At 24.4% G+C, this 25,372-nt stretch overlaps 3 protein-coding genes across 3 annotated transcripts; all 3 read right to left on the bottom strand.

The window, feature by feature from the left end:
- Positions 1 to 244: 244 nt before the first annotated feature.
- Positions 245 to 2,542, bottom strand: LOC128963723 (cholinesterase 1-like). The gene is made up of 4 exons (XM_054310236.1): positions 2,533 to 2,542; positions 1,631 to 2,063; positions 597 to 1,550; positions 245 to 410 (listed from the first exon to the last, which is right to left on the bottom strand). Exons 1-4 carry the CDS (start codon positions 2,540 to 2,542, stop codon positions 245 to 247), a joined length of 1,563 nt encoding a protein of 520 aa, XP_054166211.1.
- A 545-nt stretch (positions 2,543 to 3,087) lies between these two features.
- LOC128963722 (cholinesterase 1-like) lies at positions 3,088 to 6,355 on the bottom strand. Its single transcript, XM_054310235.1, has 4 exons — positions 6,352 to 6,355; positions 4,489 to 4,897; positions 3,432 to 4,412; positions 3,088 to 3,253 (listed from the first exon to the last, which is right to left on the bottom strand). The coding sequence occupies exons 1-4, from the start codon at positions 6,353 to 6,355 to the stop codon at positions 3,088 to 3,090; spliced, it is 1,560 nt and encodes a 519-aa protein (XP_054166210.1).
- Positions 6,356 to 11,383: 5,028 nt separating this feature from the next.
- On the bottom strand, positions 11,384 to 24,750 carry LOC128963040 (glutamate receptor 1-like). The gene is made up of 13 exons (XM_054309495.1): positions 24,671 to 24,750; positions 24,394 to 24,547; positions 17,069 to 17,526; positions 16,246 to 16,446; positions 16,033 to 16,140; positions 15,847 to 15,960; positions 15,509 to 15,724; positions 15,012 to 15,367; positions 12,499 to 12,592; positions 12,215 to 12,319; positions 11,970 to 12,130; positions 11,508 to 11,545; positions 11,384 to 11,433 (listed from the first exon to the last, which is right to left on the bottom strand). Exons 1-13 carry the CDS (start codon positions 24,719 to 24,721, stop codon positions 11,384 to 11,386), a joined length of 2,106 nt encoding a protein of 701 aa, XP_054165470.1. The 5' UTR covers positions 24,722 to 24,750.
- Positions 24,751 to 25,372: the final 622 nt, after the last annotated feature.

Here is a 25,372-nt window from a genome sequence, read left to right as displayed (position 1 = left end):
AAACATAATTGAATACAATATAAGTTAGAGTTTTATTTATGTTTTGAACGCATTGTTATTGTAAATTACATTATAAAATAATTTATTAATCTAACAAAAAAATAATAATAACAAAAAATAATTTAAATTTAATAAAGTTTTTTATTTAGTTTTATATATTTCAATATTTAACATTTGATTAATTAATTAATTTATTAAACAAATAAAATTATAAAAAATTTTGAATTTTTATATACAATAATAATTAGTTATATGAATTCCATAGATTATCACAATAAATATCTTTTAAATTATTATTATAATTAGTCACTGGATTTGGTTGATTAGCAAACTCATAGTACGGTGCAATTACATGACTGTCCACTGAATAAAATTGTGGCCAATCGTCGTTATCCACAACACCCGGTTTGCTATTTAGTAAATATTTGAATGAAAAATATTAAATATTAGTTATGATATTAAATTTTAAAAAATTGTTTCTATATTTATATAAATACCCGGTTTTAGCAAAATTTGTAAAAATCCGTATCATTTGTGTGGATATTTCTCGTTCGCGATCCGCATATATTTTTGCATTAAGGAATGGCTGTCCAAACACTGGGAGGATATCAGTTGAATGACAGGCACCCATCCATTTGGTACATAACGATGCTAACCATTTGTCACCTGTTTTTGACGGATCAACTATTTTGGTATTATAATAGTATTGATAGACATTTACACCAGTATTATTGTTTTTGGCTAACTGTTTGCCAAATCTTGTAGTCGGGCAGGTCATGACATAATCGCCAAATGCCAGACCAATCGTACGAATTAATAAATCATCGGCTGTTTTGTTTGATAGTCCGGTGTAGTAGAGTTTGGCTACTAGTTCGCCATCGATGGGACGGTTAGCTGGAAGATGTGATGAAAACTTTTTTAAAAAATCATAGGCTTCACTGTATGAAAACTTTTTGGGTGTAAAAAAGTCAAATGTTTTCGGATCGACCAACAGTGCCAACAGTATTGATCCCTCATCGCCGGTGTTACCAATCAATAGACTAAAGTTGTGTTTGTGTTCACCCTTTTCCAACATTTTCAAACCATCAGCAGTTAACAGTTGGCCATCATTTACAGCTACGGGTATTATTTTGCCGGTAGTATCGAATGGTGTAGTGGGAAGTAATGCCAATTTGTCTGCCGGCACCCGACGCAAACAGTCGACCAATTGCTGACTTGATGTATTACTATTAATACTACATCCCACTATTTTGGCCTGACTTAGCCAATATTGTTGACTATCGGCCGACTCTGCAATGCTCTTGTAGACAGTGGCGGCACCGGACATCATAATTGCATTTTGAAACAAATGCCTACTTTTCGGCGATAATATCAGTAAACTAATCGATACACTACCGGCACTGCCGCCAAATATTGTTACTCTATTGGGATCACCACCAAATTGACCGATATTTTTCTGTATCCATTCCAGTGCCTGTATCTGATCCCAGATAAACATATTGCCCGGTGCTTCATCCGTACCAGCGTTGAGCAAACCTAACAGTCCTAATCTGTTAGATAATTATTTAAAAAAAAAAATAAAAGTTAGTTTTTCTTCAATAACAGTTCATATATATATATATTCTAATACCTATAATTAATAGTGACAACAATAACATCTCCCTGTGTGGCCAACAATAAAGGATTGTAAACGGTCTCAACCGATGACCCCATAATGAAACCTCCGCCGTGTATCCAAACCATTACCGGTCGCTTTCGGTCATCATTTGTATTTACCGATGACTTTGAGTTAAATACATTGAGATAGAGACAGTCTTCACTTGCATTTTTGTTGTGCACAGACACCAAACCAAACGGTGTTTGTTGACATGGTGACGGCCATTGATAAGCATCTAACGGTTTCGACCATTTTGTTGCCGCCAATGGGCGCCGAAACCGAAGCGCACCGACCGGTGGTTTGGCGTATGGAATGCCTAAGTAGACCTCGACATTGGTACCGTTGTATGATTGGGTACGACCATTGATTCGACCGTTTTCTACCGTTACCGACACATCACGGGTCACTACAGTAGTGATTAATAAGGATATTAAAAATACGTTTAATATAACTAAAAATGATTTTTGTTGCAATAATTTTATTTTTATAAACATTGTCTAAATTTTTCAAAATTTATTAGTATCTAATAATATAAATATCATTAATTTATTTTAATTTATTAACATAAGTTATAATTTGCTAATAATTAATAAATAACATTAATCAATTAACATTACATTATATATAGGTATAGTACACTGTACTAAACAAAAATTTGCACCCTGGTATGTAATTGCACTTAAAATCTTGTACTATGTATAATTTACTAGATTATTTAAAAAAATTAGTAACTAAGTTTTACTATCTAAACATCATATTAAATATATAATATCAATAATGCAGTACTTTGTACTAAATGTATATTATGTACTATTTATGTGTATTAACATCCAAAATAACCTTGAATAATTGAAAAAAATAATTTTTCCAAAAACAGGTAGTCATAAGTATTTTATTGACATTTTGTATTAACAAACAAACATATATTAATATTACATAAAGTAATTCTAAAATATTATATCAAAAATTTATTTTTTTAAAATGACTAATCAATCAATCAATATAATCACAGGTAATGTATTTTTTCAATATTTCAATATAAATAACTTTTACTTTTGTATTTTGAAAAATAAAAAAATTAATTTGCTATAATTAGTTATTATCATAATGTTGTTTAAAGTAATTATATATTGCTTTAATTATATATTGCTATACTTATATATTGCTTTAATTATTTATTATTTATCTAATTAAAAAAAGTTTTTATCATTTATTTATAGTATAATAATTATAAATTGTTAAAATATAAATAATATAATTTTTTAGTCTTTTTTAATATGCATTGTTAACATAAATTAGTATTTATTGTATAGTATAAAACAAAATACATTATAATTGAGTAAATTTAACAATAAATAATATTATTAAATTTCCGTCTATTTATATATCAATAGTATTAAGAATATTATATGAATTTAATTATTTTTTAGTTAATTTGATTGATTCCATAGATTATCGCAATAATTAGCTTTTAAATTATTATTATAATTAGTCACTGGATTTGGTTGATCAGTAAACTCATAGTACGGTGCAATTAAGCGACTGTTCATTGAATAATATTGTGGCCAATCGTTATTATCCACAACACCCGGTTTGCTATTAGTATACAAAATATAATGTAATTATAATAAACTTATTAAATTAAAAAAAATTATATATATATATATATAAATACCCGGTTTTAGCAAAATTTGTAAATATTTTCATCATTTTTGCAGATATTTCCCTTTCGCGATCCGCATAGATATTTGCGTCAAGGAAGGGCTGACCAAACACTGGGAGGATATCGGTTGCATGACAGGCACCCATCCATTTGGTACATAACGATGCTAACCATTTGTCACCTGTTTTTGTCGGATCAACTATTTTGGTATTATAATAGTATTGATAGACATTCACATTGTTATTATTATTATTATTTTTAGCCAATTGTTTGCCAAATCTAATGGTCGGACAGGTCATGGCGTAATCACCAAATGCCAGACCAATTGTACGGATCAAAAAATCGTCGTCAGTTTTATTGGACAGTCCGGTATAGTAGAGTTTGGCTACTAGTTCGCCATCGATGGGACGGTTAGTTGGAAGATGTGACGAAAACTTTTTTAAAAAATCATAAGCTTTACTGTATGTAAACTTTTTGGGTGTAAAAAAATTAAATGTTTTCGGATCGATAAACAGTGCCAACAGTATTGATCCCTCATCGCCGGTATTACCAATCAATAGACTAAAGTTGTGTTTGTGTTCACCCTTTTCCAACATTTTCATAACATCGTCGGTTAATAGCTGTCCATCATTGACTGCTATGGGTATTATTTTACCGTTAATATCAAATGGTGAACTGGGATATAATGCCAATTTATCTGCCGGCACCTGACGCAGACAGTCTATTAGTGATTTACTAAATTTGACTCTACGTTTACTTAATTTATCACCACTACTACTACATCCCACTGATTTGGCCTGATTTAGCCAATACTGTATACTATCTTTCTGGTCTGATATGCCATTATAGATAGCTGTAGAGCCGGACATCATAATTGCATTTTGAAACAAATTGCGACTTTTCGGTGATAATATCAGTGCACTAACCGATACACTGCCAGCACTTTCGCCAAATATGGTAACCCTATTAGGATCGCCACCGAATTTATCAATATTTTTTTGTATCCATTCTAGTGCTTGTATCTGATCCCAGACAAACATATTGCCCGGTGCTTCATCAGTACCTCCGTTAAGCATACCTAACATTCCTAATCTGTTTACAAAATCAATAAAAGTTTAGTTTTAGTTTAGATAGTTATTTACAATGAAATTTTTTTGTTGTTGAATACCTATAATTAATAGTGACAACAATGACATCTCCCTGTTTGGCCAACAACAATGGATTGTAGACTCTTTCGCCGGACGATCCAATAACAAACCCGCCGCCGTGTATCCAAACCATTACCGCTAGTTTTCGGCTATTGTTTACCGACGACTTTGAGTTGAATACATTCAGATAGAGACAGTCTTCGCTGACATTTTTGTTATGCATAAACATCAAACCAACCGGTCCCTGTTGACAGGGTGCCGGCCATTGATAGGCATCTAACGGCTGCGACCATTTTGTTGCCGGAACCGGACGCCTGAATCGTAGCTCACCGACCGGTGGTTTGGCGTACGGAATGCCTAAATAGACCTCAACTTCTGTACCGTTGTATGATTGGGTTCGACCGTTGATTCGACCGTTTTCTACCTTTACTGACACATTACGACTCAATACAGTAGTGATTAATAGAGTTATTAAAAATACATTCAAAAAAATTAAAAATAAATTTTTTTGCATTTTTTTGTTGTTGTCACTAACTTAACTTTTTTAGTAATAATTTTATAGGCTATAACTTATAGCAATTTTTTTTAAATAGATATTTGATTATTTTTAGTATTTTATCACTTATCTACAAATTTATTAATATACTGAAACTATCTTTATATATATATAGACAAATATAAATTGATTATGATTTTACTAAATAATAACATGTTTGCCCACTGTTTTTTTTAATACTCAGAAAAGATTGTATTCAATGGTATTATTTATTAGATTATATCAGGGCATTGTAATTAAGATATACTATACTAGATAGATAATATATACTAATCTATAATATTAATATTGTACAATACAGTGATATTAATTATATATATATATTTGTAAATTTTTATGAATTAACATTTGATTTACCTTGAAGGAAAAAATATGTCAAAAAAAACAAGTATTATTAATAATAAATGTATAATACATAAGAGCTACAAAATATTTGTTTAAATCTATTCGTACTTAAAAAGTACTTATATATATATACATGCAATAAGTATAATACAATTTAAAAGAAATAATTCGCTAATATCTAATTAATAACAAAATACTATATTTGTTTTTATATGTAATTTTTAACATTTATTTTATTTTACTTTTTTTTAATAATTTGTTAAAGCTAGTTATCATTATATTGTTGTCTAAAGTAACTATATATTGCATTAATTAAATATATTATTTAATAAACTTAAATAAAATTATATATCTAGAATATATTTTTTATTTTTAAACTTTTATAATAAGATTTTTATTCATTATTTAAAAAAAATTATAATACAATATATGTAGTATAAATTAAATCTTTTGTATTCAATAAACATAACATAATTTATTGATTATTAATAAACTAAATAAAAATGACCTGAAAAAATTAAGTGATTTTTTTCATTTACATTGTTTACATTAATCAATATTTATTGCTGAAAATACAGTACAACTTAAATAAACATTTTAATAAAAATAAAATAGTAATAAAATATTTATTTAGCAATATATACAATAATAATAATAATATTGATTTATTTAGAAATATACTGTATTAATGGTATTCAAACTATCATATTATATGAGTCAGTAAATTATATTATAAAATTTGTTAAAATTAATAATTGAAGTTATTTTTTTCAATATAAAAATATTCAATATTTAAATTCAATTAAATCATACATTTATATACATACAAAAAAATATTTATTAAATAATTAAAAAATTAAGTTTGTTTAATCATGGTAATAATAAGGTCAAAATTTATTCAAGTGTACATGCTAACTTTTATATATATCTATCGACTATGTGGTGTAACATTTGGTGGACTAGTTATAAAATTTAGCAAAACTCATCATGCTAGATTAAGCCAAAATAAATTATGGCAATTTTATGGCTATATATTCTATGCACTTTATATCATTGCATTATGTTTAGCTCAGTACAATCAATTTGTGCATGATAATTTTTTTCACATTACCAATAGCACTATTTATAATTGTATGTTTTTGTTGACAAATCTATTGCATTGTCTACACAATCTATACTTATTGTATCATTGTAATTTTAAATTATTTACACTGTGCACTGTATTTAATAAGTTAATTAAAATTGATATCCATAGTAAATGCACTAAATTTTCAATTAAATTAATCATGCTAATATTATTTTCAACATTATATATTATGGGCATTTTATTAATGTCAATAATGGGATTAGTAGTGGACAGTTATATTAGTCAAACATTTCAAAAAGTTATACATGTTATACATTTTAATATAACATTTATACAATTAAGTGTACATCCAATACTCTATTGGTTGATTACACAATACAATTGCGATCTATATGATTGTCTTATTATAGACCTTGATAATCATATACAACTAAAATTAAGTAAGTAATATAATTAATATTAATAATTAAAAATTTTTAAATATCTAATATGTTATCTATTATTTTAATCTATGTAATCTAGAAAATTCATTATATGATATGACTAGAAAACTAAAACAATTACTTAATATTATTGATAAAACTAAACAAATATTTAGTAGAATCAATGATAATCTATCATGGTTAATTACAATTTTAATATTGCGTTCAATTATTGTTATAATGAACGGCATATATGGTATTATAGTATACATACATATAGATTATATTAGGACACAACTAAATAATTATGTGTTTATTACAATTGTATCGATTATGGAGATATTGATGTCATGTTTAATATGCGGTGCTATTGAGGACAGGGTTCACAAACTTAATGATCTATTGGATTCATTGGTAAGCCGTGGGCTAAGAGATAATGAACACAAACAATGGTTGGTCTGTAAGCAAGTGATGGCAAATACTAATAGTTTGTATTTAACTATCGGTGGTTTCGCTAAATTGAATAAATCAACACTTATTGGGGTAAATATTTTTATTATATTTTCAATAATATTTTTAAAATAATTTTTTAATAATTTTGTTATTGTTATTGAAACAGATATTAACATTTGTGTTGAACTATTCAGTCATATTAATACAAACATCAAAAAATTAATCTATATAAAAATTGAAAAATAATTAATTATCATGCATTATAAAGTATAAATTTTTATTTTTATAATAAGAAACAATTAGCAAATTGTTCATGCTAACTTTTTACTTATTCTGTTACAATAATATTTATATATTTAAATAAAATTTTTAACTTTAAAATAATTTTTTATAACAAACATTAAATAATTTGATGACAAATTAATTTGATAATTATTTTGTATTATTTTGTATTATTTTTATTATAATAATTACAGTATTATTTACTAATAATTATCTATAGCTTTATTTTATAATATCATATTAATAACTTATTGTAAAATAATTAAAAAAAATTATTTTTTGTTTACATAATATAAATATTTTCAAAAAAATGTTTATTTGTTGTGCATTAATTGCATTATATATTATTTAATGTTAGAAATATTTTAATTATACTTCAAATAAAAAAAATATTAGTTGATAAAATAAACATTTTTAATAATAAAAAAACATAATAAATATTTATTTAGCAATGTTTACATTACAATATTAATAAATTTATAAATAGATTAACCAAGAAAAATATATTAGATAAAAATAAAACAAAAAAATATTTGATAATTTTTATAAGTATTGTTTACTAAATAAAAATAATTAATATTTATTTAAAAATAAAAAATATTATAAAATTGTTATTTTATTAAAACATTTTTAAGTAAAATATTTTTTTGAATAATGGTGTTAATAAACTCTAAAACTATCAAATTAACCATGCTAACTTTTATATATCTCTATCGACTATGTGGTGTAACATTTGGTGGACTTGTTATAAAATTTAGCAAAACTCATCATGCTAGATTAAGCCAAAATAAACTATGGCAATTTTATGGCTATATATTCTATGCTCTTTATTTCATTGCATTATGTTTAGTACAATACAATCAATTTGTGCATGATAACTTTTCTCATAGCACTATTTATAATTGTATATTTTTGTTAACAAATCTATTACATTGCCTACACAATCTATATGTATTGTATCATTGTAATTTCAAATTATTTACACTATGCAACCAATTTAACAAACTAATCAAAATTGATAATTATGCCAAATGTCATAACAATTGTAATTTGTCAATTAAAATGATCATGCTAATTTTATTCTACACACTATATTTTATTGTTATTTTAATTGTCACAATATGTGCTATCATTGATTATAATGCTATTAAAATATTAGAAATATTTGTTTTTTGTATAACATTTACACAACTAAGTGTACATCCAATACTATTTTGGTTGATTGCTCAATACAATTGCGATCAATATGATTGTCTAATTGTGGACCTTGATAACCATAGACAACTAAAATTAAGTAAGTAATATAATACTTTTTAAATTATGAAAAAATATATTTTAAAAAAATATTTAATATGTTATCATAATTTTTATTATTTTTTTTGTTTAATTCATTAGAAAATTCATTATATGATTTAACAGTAAAACTAAAACAATTGATTAAATTTGTTGATAAAACTAAACAAATATTTAGTATTATTAATAGAAATTTATCATGGTTAATTACATTATTAATATTGCGCTCCATTGCCGTAATAATGTCCGCTATTTATGGCATTACATTATACAGACATACAGATTATGTTAGATCACAATTGAATATCTATTTGTTTGTGGCTATTGTATCGGTTTGTGAACTATTGATGTCTTGTATTATATGCGGTGCTATTGAGGACAGGGCTCACAAACTTAACGATCTATTGGATTCACTGGTAAGCCGTCGACTAACAGATAATGAACACAAACAATGGTTGATCTGTAAGCAAGTGATGGCAAATACGGACAGTTTATGTCTAACTATCGGTGGTTTCGCTAAATTAAATAAATCACCACTTATTGCGGTAAATATTATTTTAAAATTATTAAAATAATTTGCTTTTTTTGACAATTAACAAAACTAATTAAACATTCAATTTTTTTTAAATAGATATTTACATTTATATTGAACTATTCGGTCATATTATTACAAACATCAAAATATTAATCTACTTTATAGAGAAATTAAATAATTATTAATTAGTTTATATTAATGTTTTATTTTTATTATAATAACAACAAAAAATATTGATTCAAATATATATATATTATACAAATAATAAAATAAAATAAATTATTGTTTTATTTCAGTTTTATAGTTAGATTAGTATTTTATAAACTTTTTACAAATATTTATAATATAAATCTATAAAAATCAACTTATTATTTATTTATTTTTTTGAAGTAATAAATGTATAATGAATATTGATATATTGATAAACAAATTACATTTACAAATAAATTATTATTTGATATATATGATTTACAGATATTAAATTAATATTAATAATATTATCATAAAAATGTATAACTCAAAAAATAAATAAATTTTTTAATTAAACTATTTTATTAAATATTCATAATATGTATCTTTTAGATAAACAAGTATCTAAAAAATATATATTTAATTATTGTTAGTTTTTAATATTTCAAAATTATTATAATAAAAAGTTGTAAATTAAATTTGTGTTTTTGTCTAATTATTAATAATTACAACATTTATTATTATTATTACAATTTATAATTAATTTTTTGCTAATTAAATAATAAAATTGTATTTTGAAAATTTTAACACAATTGTTAACATTATCATACATTAGCATTGATATATATATACAAAAAATTAATTAACAACATTGTAATGGGTGCAGAATTTTAGTATAATTTTATATTTGTTTTTTACAAATTCAATTTGAATTACACTAATTAATATACAGTATTATATTATTATTATTATTATATTGCTTTTTATACACATATTTATTGCATTTTGTGTAATATATTTATAGATTGAATTATATACATTGATTTTTAAAAAAAAATTAATTAACAAATATTTTGAATGTATTAGAGAAATTAGTAAACCATAGTGATATATTTTATGATATTTTTAAAGTATCAATGTTAATTTAAACAAATATTTAATTAAATTATATATATATATATTAATGATTGTTCCATAAAATTATTTGTATTGTATAAGTAGGTTATGTTGGCGTCTGAAATGAGTCGGTTGAAAACTAAAAAAAAAATATTTATTATTAAAAAAAAGTATTTTTTAATAAAAATTAAGATTTTTATAATTAATTTTTTATATATAATTAATTTACTCGTTGAGCAAAATGATTGGCGCCAGTGATCGACATTTGAAGATTTGTTTGTATGGCTTCCATAAAACTGATCTGGGATCATTTAGGAAACAACAACAAAAAACAACATATATAAATTTATTTAAAAAGCATTTTTAATATTAATGCAATTATTTTTGTCATCATTTAACAAAAAAATAAAATTAATAAAAGTACATTGTTGCGTTTGGCTTCCATGTTGGATTTGAGCACAAATTCAACTAGCGCAACCAACATTGCCAATATTAGGCCACCAATTAGTATGTAAAAGCAACCGGCTACATTATCCAATGTTAGCTCGCTTTGGTTAGCATCCTGTTTGCAAAAAAAAAATATTTTTTAAAAATTAAAATTTTAACAAAGATAATAATAATAATATAACTTTATATATATATATATTAAATTATCTATGTACCTTTTTCTCTCTAATTTTACACTCACTCCTATCGAACCACCATTTATTTTCTAGTTTAGTCAAATCGCCATTTTCTTTTAGAAATAACACTGCTAAATTTAACGAGTCTCTGTTTATTAAAAAAAAATTATTATAAATAATAGTATTATTATTAAATATATATTTTTTAAAATTAAAAGTTTTTTTTATTGTAATTACCTTATCGATGAACCCAATGGTGTGGCCACACCATAACCTTTTGCATCTAATATATATATAAATTAATCATTTTATTTATAAATATATTAATTTTACATTTGTTAATATTAAAAAAGTTACCTAGATTGCGTCCCACTTTCATAGTGTCACATGGATATCTAATCAAAAAATTATATAATAAATTAATCTTAAAATTTTTTTATAAAATATATATTTGTAATAAATTAAAAATTATAATATATGTTAGTAAAATCAATTAAATAATTTAAAGTTATTATAAATTTTTAGAAGAGTCTATGATTTCTAATCTAAGATTCAAATGTCTAATATTTTTACTAAATATTTTTTTTAATACATAATTACATTATTACAATTTAAAAACTTATTTCATATCATTATTTTGTTATTTATAGTTTTTTTATTAATCTATATATTAGTTTATTTATCTATAGTTTAGAATATATTAAAAATAAACTCAAAATAATTTAACTATTTGTTACTATAATTACTTGTAGTAATGATTAGTGTCAAAAAAAATAATTAGAAAATTTTTCTAACAATAAAAAATAATCACAAAAATACCTTTCATTCACGTAATCATTTTGAGTGCTCTCTATAAGGAAAGCATATTTTCCTTTTGACTCCCGAACCCTACGTATGCCTTCCTTTGATGAATTGACAAAAACATTTTGTTTGGAACTCATAAACTCCCACATTCTCTGATGGACAGCTATTTTTGATCTCTAGATTTAATTTTATTTTTTAAATAAATTAAAATTATTTAGAAAAAAAACTAATAATTAGTATGAATAATGTAAAATACTAACCCTAAAAAAATCCATAGTTGATCCATGTTTTAGTACACCGTACTCGACCTCTGTTTGTTTGGCCAAATCATCGGCCGAATTAATAGGGGTAACCATACGTTCAACCTATAGGTTAGTTATTTTTATTAAAAATAATAATAATTATTATTATAATGTTTAAGTTTAATTGTGTTTTATAAACATAGTTTCTATTGTATTTGTTAAAAAAATATATACAGTAAAAATTTTTATAAATAATAATAATAATTATATTTTGTTGTTGTTTTTTTATCATGATGACTTACTGTTAGAAAAGCGGCCAAATTAGCTGTATATGATGATAATAGTATCAGGGTAAAAAACCACCAAACACTGCCAACAATACGACCCGGAACTGATCTAGATTATTCAAAATAAAATTAATTTTATGTAAATTTATTGAAACTAAGTTTATTTATTTTTTGATAACTAAGTTTCAATTAACAATAATACTATTATAATGTATAAAAAATATTCAAATATGTAGAAAATATGTAGTATTTAAAGTTTATAATGAATAATGTTGTTTGCAATAATTAGTAATTAAAAATAATAATTTTATTAAATTTAATATTTTATATTTTATATAATAATAATAATATTAATAATAATTAATACTATTAATTAAACAAAAAAAAACTTTAGGTAAAGGCTATTAGTATAGCAATAATATCTAATTTAAAATATATAAAAAAATATTTTTTAAAAATCCTAATCAATCAATCGTAGATCACAATCATAATTAATACTACAAAAATTATTTATATTGTCGGCCAGTTAGCCGACAATTGCGTAATAAAAACGAAACGATTAATAAAATTAATGTTTATTTTAATATTACACAAAAACGATTGATTTATAATAACTGAAAAATACGATACAATTACGTTATCTTATATACGATATATTAGTGTCGATTAAAGTGCATAACTGTCGACATCTGGTCGACAATTCCCCGACCGCGAAGGCCAGCGTCTATACGGTGCGGACGTATCGGGTGAATGTTTGCCAATTTGTACGGCCAAATGGACGGTCTATGAACACTTGAAACGTTAACATCCGCTGATGGATTGATGGGCGTCGTTGAGAATCGGTTCATAATGCGATGACTTCGATGTTGTTGTTGTGATTGATGGCGATTAGTGACCAAACGATTTGACGGCGTGAACGACATGTCGTTACGTCGATTATCGGTAGTCACAAACGATTTGATATCCGATAAATATTGCGAATTTGATAGCATCTCGTGATTTATCGATAACATTCGGCGATCTTGTAGTGTGTTAGGCGTTGTTTCGACGAATACCGTATTGTCTATGTATTTATCGGTGGTGTCGGCGATTTCTTGTCCAAATGTGACGCTGTCTGTCGCCATAACAATGTTAGGGATAGTCGTTGTCTCAATAGGACGACATGTTTCGGTAGTAGATTCGAGTTTAGGTGTCGACCGAATCGGTTGTTTGCATTCGTTTGCATCGTTAATTGTATTGATATGAGAATCGATATGTGGTATTACTTGAACGCAAATCGTGTAGTCTTCGGGTGATGAGCTCTCAGATGAGCTTTCGGTATAACTGTCGTCTTGATTACGACCAGTGTTATGTCGTGAATGTTTGCGCTTTATTTTTGCGGACTCGATATTGATGGCGACCTCATACCAGTCCTGAGGTGTCTTCAAGCGAGACGCGCCTAATATATGTCGATAACTATCGGGCATACCGTCGGTAAGCAAAGCGACGGCGTTGATGTCGTTGAGACCGGCCTGTTGTGTCAGTCGTCTCATATCGTTGTAGTAGTCGATGACGAACTCATTTTGGTTGAGTTGTCGATGAATTGCTTCGACTAAAGGGTTCGTTGATTTGCGACTGAATCGGGAAATCATGAGATCTCGGCACCGATTCCAGGTCATGGTGTGCCAGTTCGGCTCGATTTCCTCGGCCATCCATGAGAGCGCTTCTCCGGACAGGTGGCGGGCGAATACTTTAAGTTTTTCTTTGTCATCGTTGACATCGATGGTGAGCAACGAAAACATACGTAACCATTCTTCGATGGTGATGTTCGGGTCGGGACCGCTATATTTATTGCATACCAGACCAATGATTGGTTGATATACAGTCGGTATAGCGGGTGTGTCATCGATATTGTTTCGTACCAATGCCGAGTGAGATGTGTGTCGAGTGTTAGCGCTTAAGCTCTGTTTGATCGGTGGTTGCGGTGGTCGTATCGGACGGTTGGATGTGGACATCCGAGAGACCAGTGAGATGGTCTCGACATCGGTGTCGCTGACTCCAGATACCGGATACTTACCGCTTTTCGAGTGATCGTTAGCTCCTATGCGACGACTAACACGTGGTTTCGGTGTGCCTACCGCTCGGGTACGGCTGCGGGTGCTGTATGTGTACGGCATGACGGTTGATACGATATTATCGATGACTGTCGTGACGATGAGTTATTTTACCGACTGCGCCAGAATGTCGGCCAGTTAGCCGACAATTGCGTAATAAAAACGAAACGATTAATAAAATTAATGTTTATTTTAATATTACACAAAAACGATTGATTTATAATAACTGAAAAATACGATACAATTACGTTATCTTATATACGATATATTAGTGTCGATTAAAGTGCATAACTGTCGACATCTGGTCGACAATATTTTACTTATTATTTGAAATTTATATTTTACAGTTTGCAATTCAAAAAAAATCAAAATCAAATTAAAAACAAACACATATACAGTAGTAGTAGTTAAACAAAACAAATAGACTGTACATACCGAGGACAGACATCACATCCCTGCGACATAATGGCGCCCAACGAAAACCATAGGGAATTATAAAATGAGAAATCATTGCTAACGTGTGGACCCATTAGGGTGTCCTCATAGCGCCACTCTTTCGGTGAAAATCTTGAAACCAGAAACAGTACAACCGATACACCGACATATGATAGTATAACACACATCCATATTTCGCTTGACAATGGATTCATAAACGAAAATATACCCGGGTTCTTTTTTACCGGTTTCTTAATCATTATGGATATACCTAATGACATAAACGGTTTGGTAAAATCGATGACCCGTTCCCGGGCACTGGTAATTGTTAACGGTGCTATAGCCATATCAGCTTCCTATTATTATTATTAGTAGTAGTAGTATAGTATTTTTAGCATGGTTAATTTTGTAAAAAAACTAGTAGATTTTTGTTTTGTTGTTTTTAAATAAAACAATTATTTCTAAACAGTTATGTTTATATTAGTGTCTATACATACATGTCTGATAAGTTCGCCGACCATACCGTTCCAGCCGTGATGAGAGATGACATCCAGACTGCCATACTTTCCATCTTTAACCAACCGAAGTTCGTAACCGATTTGCAAATTATTGGCAATCAAATCGGCTAAATCTTTACTGTAGCCCTCAAAGCGATCGTTGCCTTTCAGTGTTTCGCCCGTTTCCTCTGATTTCATCATTAGATACGGTTCCTCCTATGTGTGTGTATATATATATAGCAGGGATAACAACAACAACAACAAAATGGGACAGTTATGTTAGAATTGTATACATTATTTATATAATTATATATATATAGTATAAATATTTTTAATACCAAAATTGATGTCACAATATATGTTTTGTTATCAAATTTTGTCTTTTCCTGTAATACCCGATGATATTTGGCCGGAACTATTGTCAAGCCTTTCTCCTGAGTCCACTGTGCTATCTATACATATAAACATATTTTTAGAAAAAAAAATTATTTCTAATAATAAATAATTGTTTTAAATGGACAAACCTTTGCCATTTCGCTATTGATGGTCATCTCGACGACATCTACCGAAAAGTTTTGCCGATATCCCTGTTCATCGAACTCTAATACACCGGTCAGTCCATTGATATTTGTCTAATAAAGATAATTTTATTATTATTTTTTTATTTAAATAAAACTATTTGTTATTACCCCTCCCCAACCACCCAACCCTCCCATTAGAAAATACACACACTGTACCTTTCGCATAAATCGGGCAACATTGTCGCCATGTTCCCATTTGACAATAGGCTCAGTCCTACAGTCGATACCCTTATATCCACTGTTATACATTTCCCCGCGTCGATAGTTGCTGCGAAACGTGTCCGCGTGTCGGCTATACAGGCGCTCATAGGTGTCCAGCAATACTTTAGCACCGTCATACATCATGGCAGCATCGGCCTAGTTTTATATCATATATATATATATATACAATATATAAATTTATATTATCCAGCATTTTAATCAACAAGGATGGTATGCACCAAAAATAAAAATAAGTATATTTTAATTATTTAATAAAAAATGTAAGTTTTTTTTAAAAAAAAAGACATTATTTGGTAAACTTATTAAATCTATATAAACTACAATAATATAAATTAGTTATTTTATATATATATATTTATACTACAACTATTAGTACTACTATTAATACTACTACAGATGTTATTATTTTATACTGTATAAGTTATATACCATATTAAACTACAAAGTAGATAAGCTTATTAGTTTTATACTGTATACATGTACTATATATAGGTATAGACAGTATAATATATATTATATATACTGTACTTGAGTTACAAATTGTAACTTACAATAGTATAAAATAAAATACTAGTAAAATTATAGTAATGTAAATATATCTATTAATTAGTTGGCAATAATAATTAATTCATAGAATTTACAATATTAAATATAAATTATATTTATTAATATAATTCAAAAAAACAAAATTGAAATATTCTATACTCTAAGTATAAAATAAAATTACAGGTAATAAACATTTAACTGAAATACTCACTGATATGATTGCTGGCACCTTCCTATTATCATCATAAGGCGGTTCCCGGCGCTGCTGCTGTTGTTGTTGTTGTCTGCCATCCGACTGTTTGCGCCAATGATTGAAAAATTGTCTAAACTCTTGAGTGGCCGGTTTGAGTATACGAAACCCAGTTATATTTACGGCACCAAATTCCGAGACTTTTTCATTCAGATAGTCATCCATAACCAGTGAGGTTAGCAAAAAATGGAAGTTCCTTTTGCCCATATAGATATCCCGGACATGATTTATGATTATAGATTTGGCTGTAAGTGCATCGCACTCCAGGATTACATATTTTTTATCATAAGTATTGTTAAATTCAATGTCGCGCAGGTAGTTGTTGGCCTCGTCGACCGTAATAAACCGTTTGACTGCCCGAAGCTCTAGCGTACGATTGGTGTCGACCAACGAAAACAGATGCTGTAGTTTTAGTAGGCCTGTCCCACCAATGAGTTATGAATAGTCAATAATAATAATATGTTTTTTGTTTTTGTTTTTTGATTATTAAATTACTAATTATTATAATATTAAATTAAAATCTTGTATTTATATATACTATAAAAGTTTTTTTTTAAAAGTTAATAATTTGCAACTAAAAAGTCAAAATTGAAACTAATTAGCAAAAAAAAGTAATTATGTTATATAGTCAAATGAAAGTGCATATATTATAAATGTACAGTATTTCATATAATATACATTGTAATCTAAAAAAATCACTATTTTAGATAATTTAGATTAGTATAGTATAGAGAAAAATAATAATAGTTTAGCATTTTTCTGTTAGTTTTATATTATAATTTTAACTTATAGATTACCAACAAAAAAAACAGTATTAATCTATTGACAATGCGCTAATTTGGGAATTAAATAATAATGATAATAAGTCTAATACACACATACACTCACACTCACACACACACACACACACACACACACACACACACACACACACACACACACACACACATATACACACATATACACACATACACACACATACACACATACACACATACACACATACACACATACACACATACACACATACACACATACACACATACACACATACACACATACACACATACACACATACACACATACACACATATACACACATACATAAACACACATATATACACACATATACACACACACACATACTTATACACACACACATACATAAACTCACATATATACACATATAATACACACAAACATACACACACACATACATACACACACACATACATACACACACACATACATACACACACACACATATTGCTTGATTAATTATTCATTAATTTATGTTGAAATGCTCATAACATTGTAATGTTGTTATACATTTAAAGGCCGTACTGACTGTACAATAATACCATATAATATAAATAGTATGTTATTTAAGTTATTTTATTTTGTCTTTATTTTCTTTACAGATTAATACAACATAGATTAATGTAACAATTAGTAGTGAATAGGAATTTAGTGATGGAGTGAATAAATAAAATAAATAACTAAATAATTGAGTGAAACATAGAAATAAAGAGAGAAAGAGAGATAAAAGAAAGATAGAAAGATAAATAAAAGCAAATCTTTAATATAATAATAATAATACACAACTAATGTTATTATATATTACTTTTATATATTGTAGTATAAATAAAATTTAATAATTAAATTATTATTATTATCATTATTATGATTGTCTATAACTTCTTAGACAATGTAATAACAATTTTCTGTGTGTATACACGTCTTTAATATTATATTTAGCAAAAGTTATTATTATTAAAATCATTTATGTATGAAAAGCATAGTATTATTATTATTATTAAATAAAGTTAACATTAAAACTTGTTTTAATACTTATAAGATAAATGTAATTATTATAATTAAACAAATTTATTTTATTTAAATAAAATTTAATTATGATTTATGTCAATGATAAATTAGAAACTTAATTTTCTAATATAAATAATATATTATATAATATATTATAATTAAATATGTGATTTATAATAATAATTTGTATTTTAACTTACAATTTTGTTAAACATTCTTTTAGTATTCAGATATGTTTTTATATGTTATAAAATATAATATGATCAGTAAGTTATTAAAATTTTATATTGTTACATTATGTAAAAAATAAAATAAAATATTTTATTCCATATCTATAATGCTTACTTATTTTTATGAATTGTAAGCAAAATTATGATGATTTTTATATTGCACATACTAATGTGTATGTGCAATATTCATGTATGATTATTATATATGTGCATTACTATAGATAGTAATTATATATATATATATATTTATATATAAAAAAATCAGTTATTACGATATACATGTATATATATTATATACGTGAGCATATTGTGCTGATGATGTAGATCTAACGTAAACCAACAACAAAAAAGTGTTAAGAGTCAAATAGTGGACGAGTGGGTGAGTGGGTGAATGAGAGAGAGAGAGAGAGAGAGAGAGAGAGAGAGAGAGAGAGAGAGAGAGAGAGAGAGAGAGAGAGAGAGAGAGAGAGATTAATATTAAGGCAATTGCAACACAATTATAGCTAATAGAATTCGTGCGGCAATAAAAATAAATGCAATCCTAATAATAAACATAAGAATTGAGGCAATGAATGATAGAAAAAAATAAGTTTTTTCTACATTCAAACAATATATATATAAATATAAATATATTGTAATACATGTACTGTATATATATATATATAGTATAACCTTAAAGAATATAGATTTCTTATATTATTAGATTTTCTAAATATATACTGTATTTTAATATATATAGTATATTACATAATGTGAGATACGATAGTATCATACAATATATTTATCTTTTTTTACTGTATATTATATCATATTATTTATTAGTGAAATATATTGCTTATCGGTTCAAATATATATATATATATATAAAACCTCCCAATCGTTGCAATCATTGAAAATTAAATTTTCTCTCTCTCTCTCTCTCTCTAACGAAAAATTTCATCTGAAAAACAAAATTATTTTTCATATAAAAAACTATAGTTAAATCAATTTTTTATATTATAGCTCAAAAATAAATTTTTATATTATATTATAATATAGTTTTTTATCGATGAATAATACATAAAGATTGTATAGTACCAAAATAAAATACAGTAAATGTACAATGATAAAAATATAATAATAATAATAATAATAATAATAACAATTGACTTTATAGGATAGCACAACAATAATAAAAATAAATATAATAAGATTTTTAAAATTAAATTAATTTTTTATGATATTTAAAGTGTGTTTGTGTTGCGCTAACAAATTTATTTATTTAACTTAAATATATCACAATATAAAATTTATTATATTTTCTAATAAATTTATTAAATTTATTGCCTATTTTTTAAAATAAAGTACAATAACTATAAAATATATTGTATACTGTATAATATATATATATTTATTTTATAAAAGTATAAATAGAAAATGATTTTTATATATAAATTTTTAAAATAGTACATAGATACAATATTTATAAACATAATGTATGTAAAATAATAATAATAAAATATTTTGTTTAATATCTTATATGTAGCTTTTTTATATTATATAAAATAAGATAAAATAACTGTACATTAATAACAAATAGATTGTAATAATAATAATACACATACTTACCTGTATTTTTGAGATAAATGATATATATATATACAGTATATATATATTATATTTTATTTAACAAAAATAATATCCCACAGATTCCCGTTCCCACTCAATCATCGGTCGGTTTTTTACACAAAGAAATATATATTTTCATTGAATTTTCTCTCTCTCTCTCTCTCTCTCTCTCTTTATATATAAAGTTTTTCCGCATTAAATCACTTATATCACAGTAGTATCACTTAAACAAAACAATATATCATACACTTTATTATATAATAATATCATATATATATATATATATATATATATATATATAGTATATTATGTCTTTATTTTCTATTTTTTATATAAAATATTTTCAAACATACAGTACTATTGTGTGCAAATAGAGTAGAAAAAATCGTTTATTGTATGTATTTTTTTATATAATTTTTCATTTCTTTATCATTTTTAAAAAAAACTAATAGTTATACTAAAATAATATCTTAATTTAATTTTTGAATTAAAACTTCAATCTTTATGTTAAAAAAATTTTATCTAAAATTTTGTTTTTTTCTATGTCTTAAAATTTTGCATAAAAACATTTAAATTCATTTTTATTATTTATTAATATTTTTTAGTTAAAATTTTCTCCATCACTATTACTTAATAGTAAAATTAATATAACTAACTATTTATTATTTTATTATAAACCATTTAATAATTTTAAAGAAAGTTAAACTATTAATTATTATGTATAAAAAAACTAAAGTAGCCAAAAAAAATTATTTATATTTACTAATAATTTAAATTAATAATATGATTTTGAGGACACATTATTATATAGTTGAGACATACTGTATAAACTGATGGATAGTTTAGTTTAATATAATATTACACATAATAAAAATATGTTGATTATTAAACATTATTATGTAATAATGAATTGCTATTTCTATAATAATAATAGTAGTGATAATAAGATAATATTAATATTTATTTTCTTGCACTCATCAAAATATTTATGATATATATATATATATGTATATAAATATGATATAATACATAAATAATTATTAGATCTTATATTAGTATAGGAAAAACATATTAATAATATAATATATTGGAATTTATATTTATATATTATCATAATAATAATAATAATAATATATTATATTATATAATAAAAAATAAATTTATTAAAGAAAACGTATATTATATGACCCAAAATTTTTTATGCAATATTTTTAGCTATTTTTGTCAAACAAAAATATAATAGACTTTTCATAACATATTTATTAGTATATTAGATATACGTATATATGATATATACATTTTAGTATTGTTGACCACAAATATTATTATTTTATTTTATAATACATTAGTATAAAAACATAAACAGAAAAAATCAATTTATAACTTTAAAAAAACATTTTATGTCAACCATAAGTTATAAAACCTGATACATAACTGTAATAATTTTTTTTGTGGATATTATATACCATATAACTTTTATCGTATACAATATTATATAAAGCAAACAAGTCTATACTTATATATATATATTATATATAAATATATTATTGATATTTTTATATTATATTTAAGATTTAAAAGTAAATCCTGGTTGAAAATCATTTTTTATTTGCTAAATCTAAAACAAAAACAATAATAATAACAACAAAACAATATAATAAATAATTTTACGTCTCATTTGCCAATAATATAAACTAAAATTACAATATTATAAAAAATAAAACAAATAAAATACTAATGCTTTCAGAAATGTTTGAAAAATACTTTAAAAATATACTTTACTATACATTTATATATAGAAAAATTATTTTAATATTTAGAAATTTAAATTTTTATTCAACCTATTAGGCGTATAACATATATTATTAAGTTTATAATAAATTAATTAGTAACTCAAATAATTTTTAAAATTTATTAATTGTATTAATTTTTACTCAAAATACTATATATTTGTTTAAAGTGCTAATATTGTATACATGAGTTTAGAGTACGGTATATATAATTTACAATTGCTAATAAACTATAATAATTTAATTTTTTTCAAATGATACACTTTTGTATAATAATTAATAAATTATTACAGATGTTGTATATACAGTATAAATATTACAATAATTTACATTTCATTTAAATAATTTATTATTATTAATATTTTTAATTTATGTAAAATGTTATTAGAGTACTGTATTGAAGATTTTTGAGGACATCAAAAAATATGTAATTTCATTAATCTTTTAGTTATATCTTAGTATATCATATGTAAAGTATATGTAATATATATATATAAATATATGAGCGATTAATAATATATTGTACCAACAAATATGATGATTGATGGCATATTATTTATATAATATTATATACCGTATTTAATATATAATATATAAGTTATGAATATAAGAGATGTTATGGTTTTTTATTGAGCCAAAAATCCGGTGCCTCTAAACAATCAACGATAACTCTCTCTCTCTCTCTCTCTCTCTCTCTCTCTCTCTCTCTCTTTCTCTCACTTATCAATCATTTACTAACCCGTTCTCCCTTTCTCTTAGATTTATCTTTAAATCATTGACTTATTAATGGAAAAAATGTCGTCATATATACAGTAATATATATATATATTATATATATATATATTTTAAATGTCATACAAAACTAGAGTCTTATTTAAAAATCAACAACAATATAATTATACATTCAAATTACAAGTTATTTAATTAATAAACATTTTAATTATAATTTTTTTAAAAATATATTTCAATTGTCTTAATATAATTATTAAATAACTGTAATTAAATAATAGTTTAAATTGATAATATATTTTTCATAATTTTAAAAAATATATATTCAATTAATAAATCATATAATTAGAGTACAATATTTAATACAGTATAAATATATATTGTACTGTAGATTCCCCTAAGTATAGTACAGTAAATGCTGTTATATTTAATATAAAGGATAAGCATAAATAAATAAATGATAATAACAATAGAAAGGACACACATATTAAATAGCGGGTGAATACTGTATATTGTCTCCGACACGACATAAAAATATTTTTTGTTTGTTGAGCCCTTTCTTTAATAATTTTATTATTATTATTATTATTATATTTTTGTGTTAGTTTATTAATATTAATAGTATACCAGAATATTCTTATTATGAAAGTTTTGTATTATTAATATTTTTTTTGATAATTATATTTAATCATTAATACTTATATATTAATATATTCAAATTTTTCTTAATTAATATAAACATTTATTAATCAATTAATTAATTTATGCATTCAATTTATTTTCCTTAAATAGATTCATAATTAAATCTTATTAACTGATTAGTAAAACTTTTTTATCAATTTATTTATTATATTATTAAAAATATATATATTATTAATAAGTGTTAGAAAATTTAATTATATTTAACCAACAACAACAACAAAATGTAAACATTTAAAAAAATAATTATGCAAATAATAATAATTAGTATATTAATATCAAATCTTTGTTTAATAAATATATCAAAATTTTTTACTACAATATCTTTGATTATTAATAAACAATAATATTAATAATTATTAAATATATATATTTTTTGTATATCATTTTCACAAAAACATACCTTCATCTGAGTCGTACAAATAGATGATACCTCTCCAACCATAATATTTGATAACATCGATAATGGCCGGCAAATACCGGGGTCTCAATGATATGCCATACAGTGCCGGCCGAAAATGGGAGGTCTGCGAAAAGCCCGGGTGTATAAAAGGCATCTAAAAATAATAATAATAATAATAATAATAAACAAAATAATTAAAATATTATTATATTTATTTATTTACACTAATGTTAATTAATAAATGTTTGTAAATAAATAAATAAATAACAAAATTAACCTGGAACGTATTTGAATATGATACTAGTGTCTCATATGATGGTCCAGTCATAGGCGATACCAATGTAAATATACCACGATTCAATTGTATGCATACTATATAAAACAAACGAGTATATCAATAATATAAAAACAAATTATATATATTGTATTATATTTATAGTAAAATAAAGTAAATTTAACAAAAAAAATTATATTAAATAAAATTGATACTTTAGAAATTTAGTAATAGAAAAAAATTTTTTTTTCTCTCTCTGTATATCAAATATTTATGAATTTTTTACGATTTTAGATTTTTAGTCTATATATTGCCTATATATTGCTTAGTCTCTAATATTATCTCCAATTTTGATTGTGATTTATGTAAAAAAACAAAAAAAAACCAGAAAAAATGTTAAAATTTTTTTGAAGTTTAGTTGTCAAAAAATAATCTATGAGTTTTATATTTAAAATAGTAAACTCTAAAATTATTTATTATTGATTTATCAGTGTATTGTTTAATCACATAAACAAAATTTATATATATATATATATTCAATTATCTATTGCAATTTTAATAATTTTTACTTATTATTAAAAAAAATAATATAATAATATTATTATACAAATTTTACAAAAATTAATTATTAAAAAAAATATTTTATATACATAAACTTTATATCAATTTATATTTACTACAAACTATTAATATAATAGATATACA

The sequence above is a fragment of the Oppia nitens genome, unplaced genomic scaffold, assembly GCF_028296485.1.
Source record: "Oppia nitens isolate AA-2021 unplaced genomic scaffold, nextdenovo-longstitch-racon4-pilon3 scaffold7_pilon_pilon_pilon, whole genome shotgun sequence".
NCBI lineage: Eukaryota > Metazoa > Arthropoda > Arachnida > Sarcoptiformes > Oppiidae > Oppia > Oppia nitens.
This window is presented reverse-complemented; position numbering and strand designations above follow the sequence as displayed.

Bases quoted from the DNA above. Each gene is read 5' to 3' on its own strand.
- LOC128963723 (XM_054310236.1), bottom strand. The intron at 1,551-1,630 runs GTATTAGAATAT...ATTATCTAACAG, and splicing joins GTTGTCACTATTAATTATAG to ATTAGGACTGTTAGGTTTGC. The intron at 411-596 runs GTTTGGACAGCC...TTTACTAAATAG, and splicing joins TCAACTGATATCCTCCCAGT to CAAACCGGGTGTTGTGGATA.
- LOC128963722 (XM_054310235.1), bottom strand. The intron at 4,413-4,488 runs GTATTCAACAAC...TTTTGTAAACAG, and splicing joins GTTGTCACTATTAATTATAG to ATTAGGAATGTTAGGTATGC. The intron at 3,254-3,431 runs GTTTGGTCAGCC...GTATACTAATAG, and splicing joins GCAACCGATATCCTCCCAGT to CAAACCGGGTGTTGTGGATA.
- LOC128963040 (XM_054309495.1), bottom strand. From the start codon at position 24,721: ATGACTGGACCATCATATGAGACACTAGTATCATATTCAAATACGTTC. The intron at 24,548-24,670 runs GTTAATTTTGTT...TATTATTTTTAG, and splicing joins CATATTCAAATACGTTCCAG to ATGCCTTTTATACACCCGGG. The intron at 16,141-16,245 runs GTACAGTGTGTG...TATCTTTATTAG, and splicing joins TTGCCCGATTTATGCGAAAG to ACAAATATCAATGGACTGAC.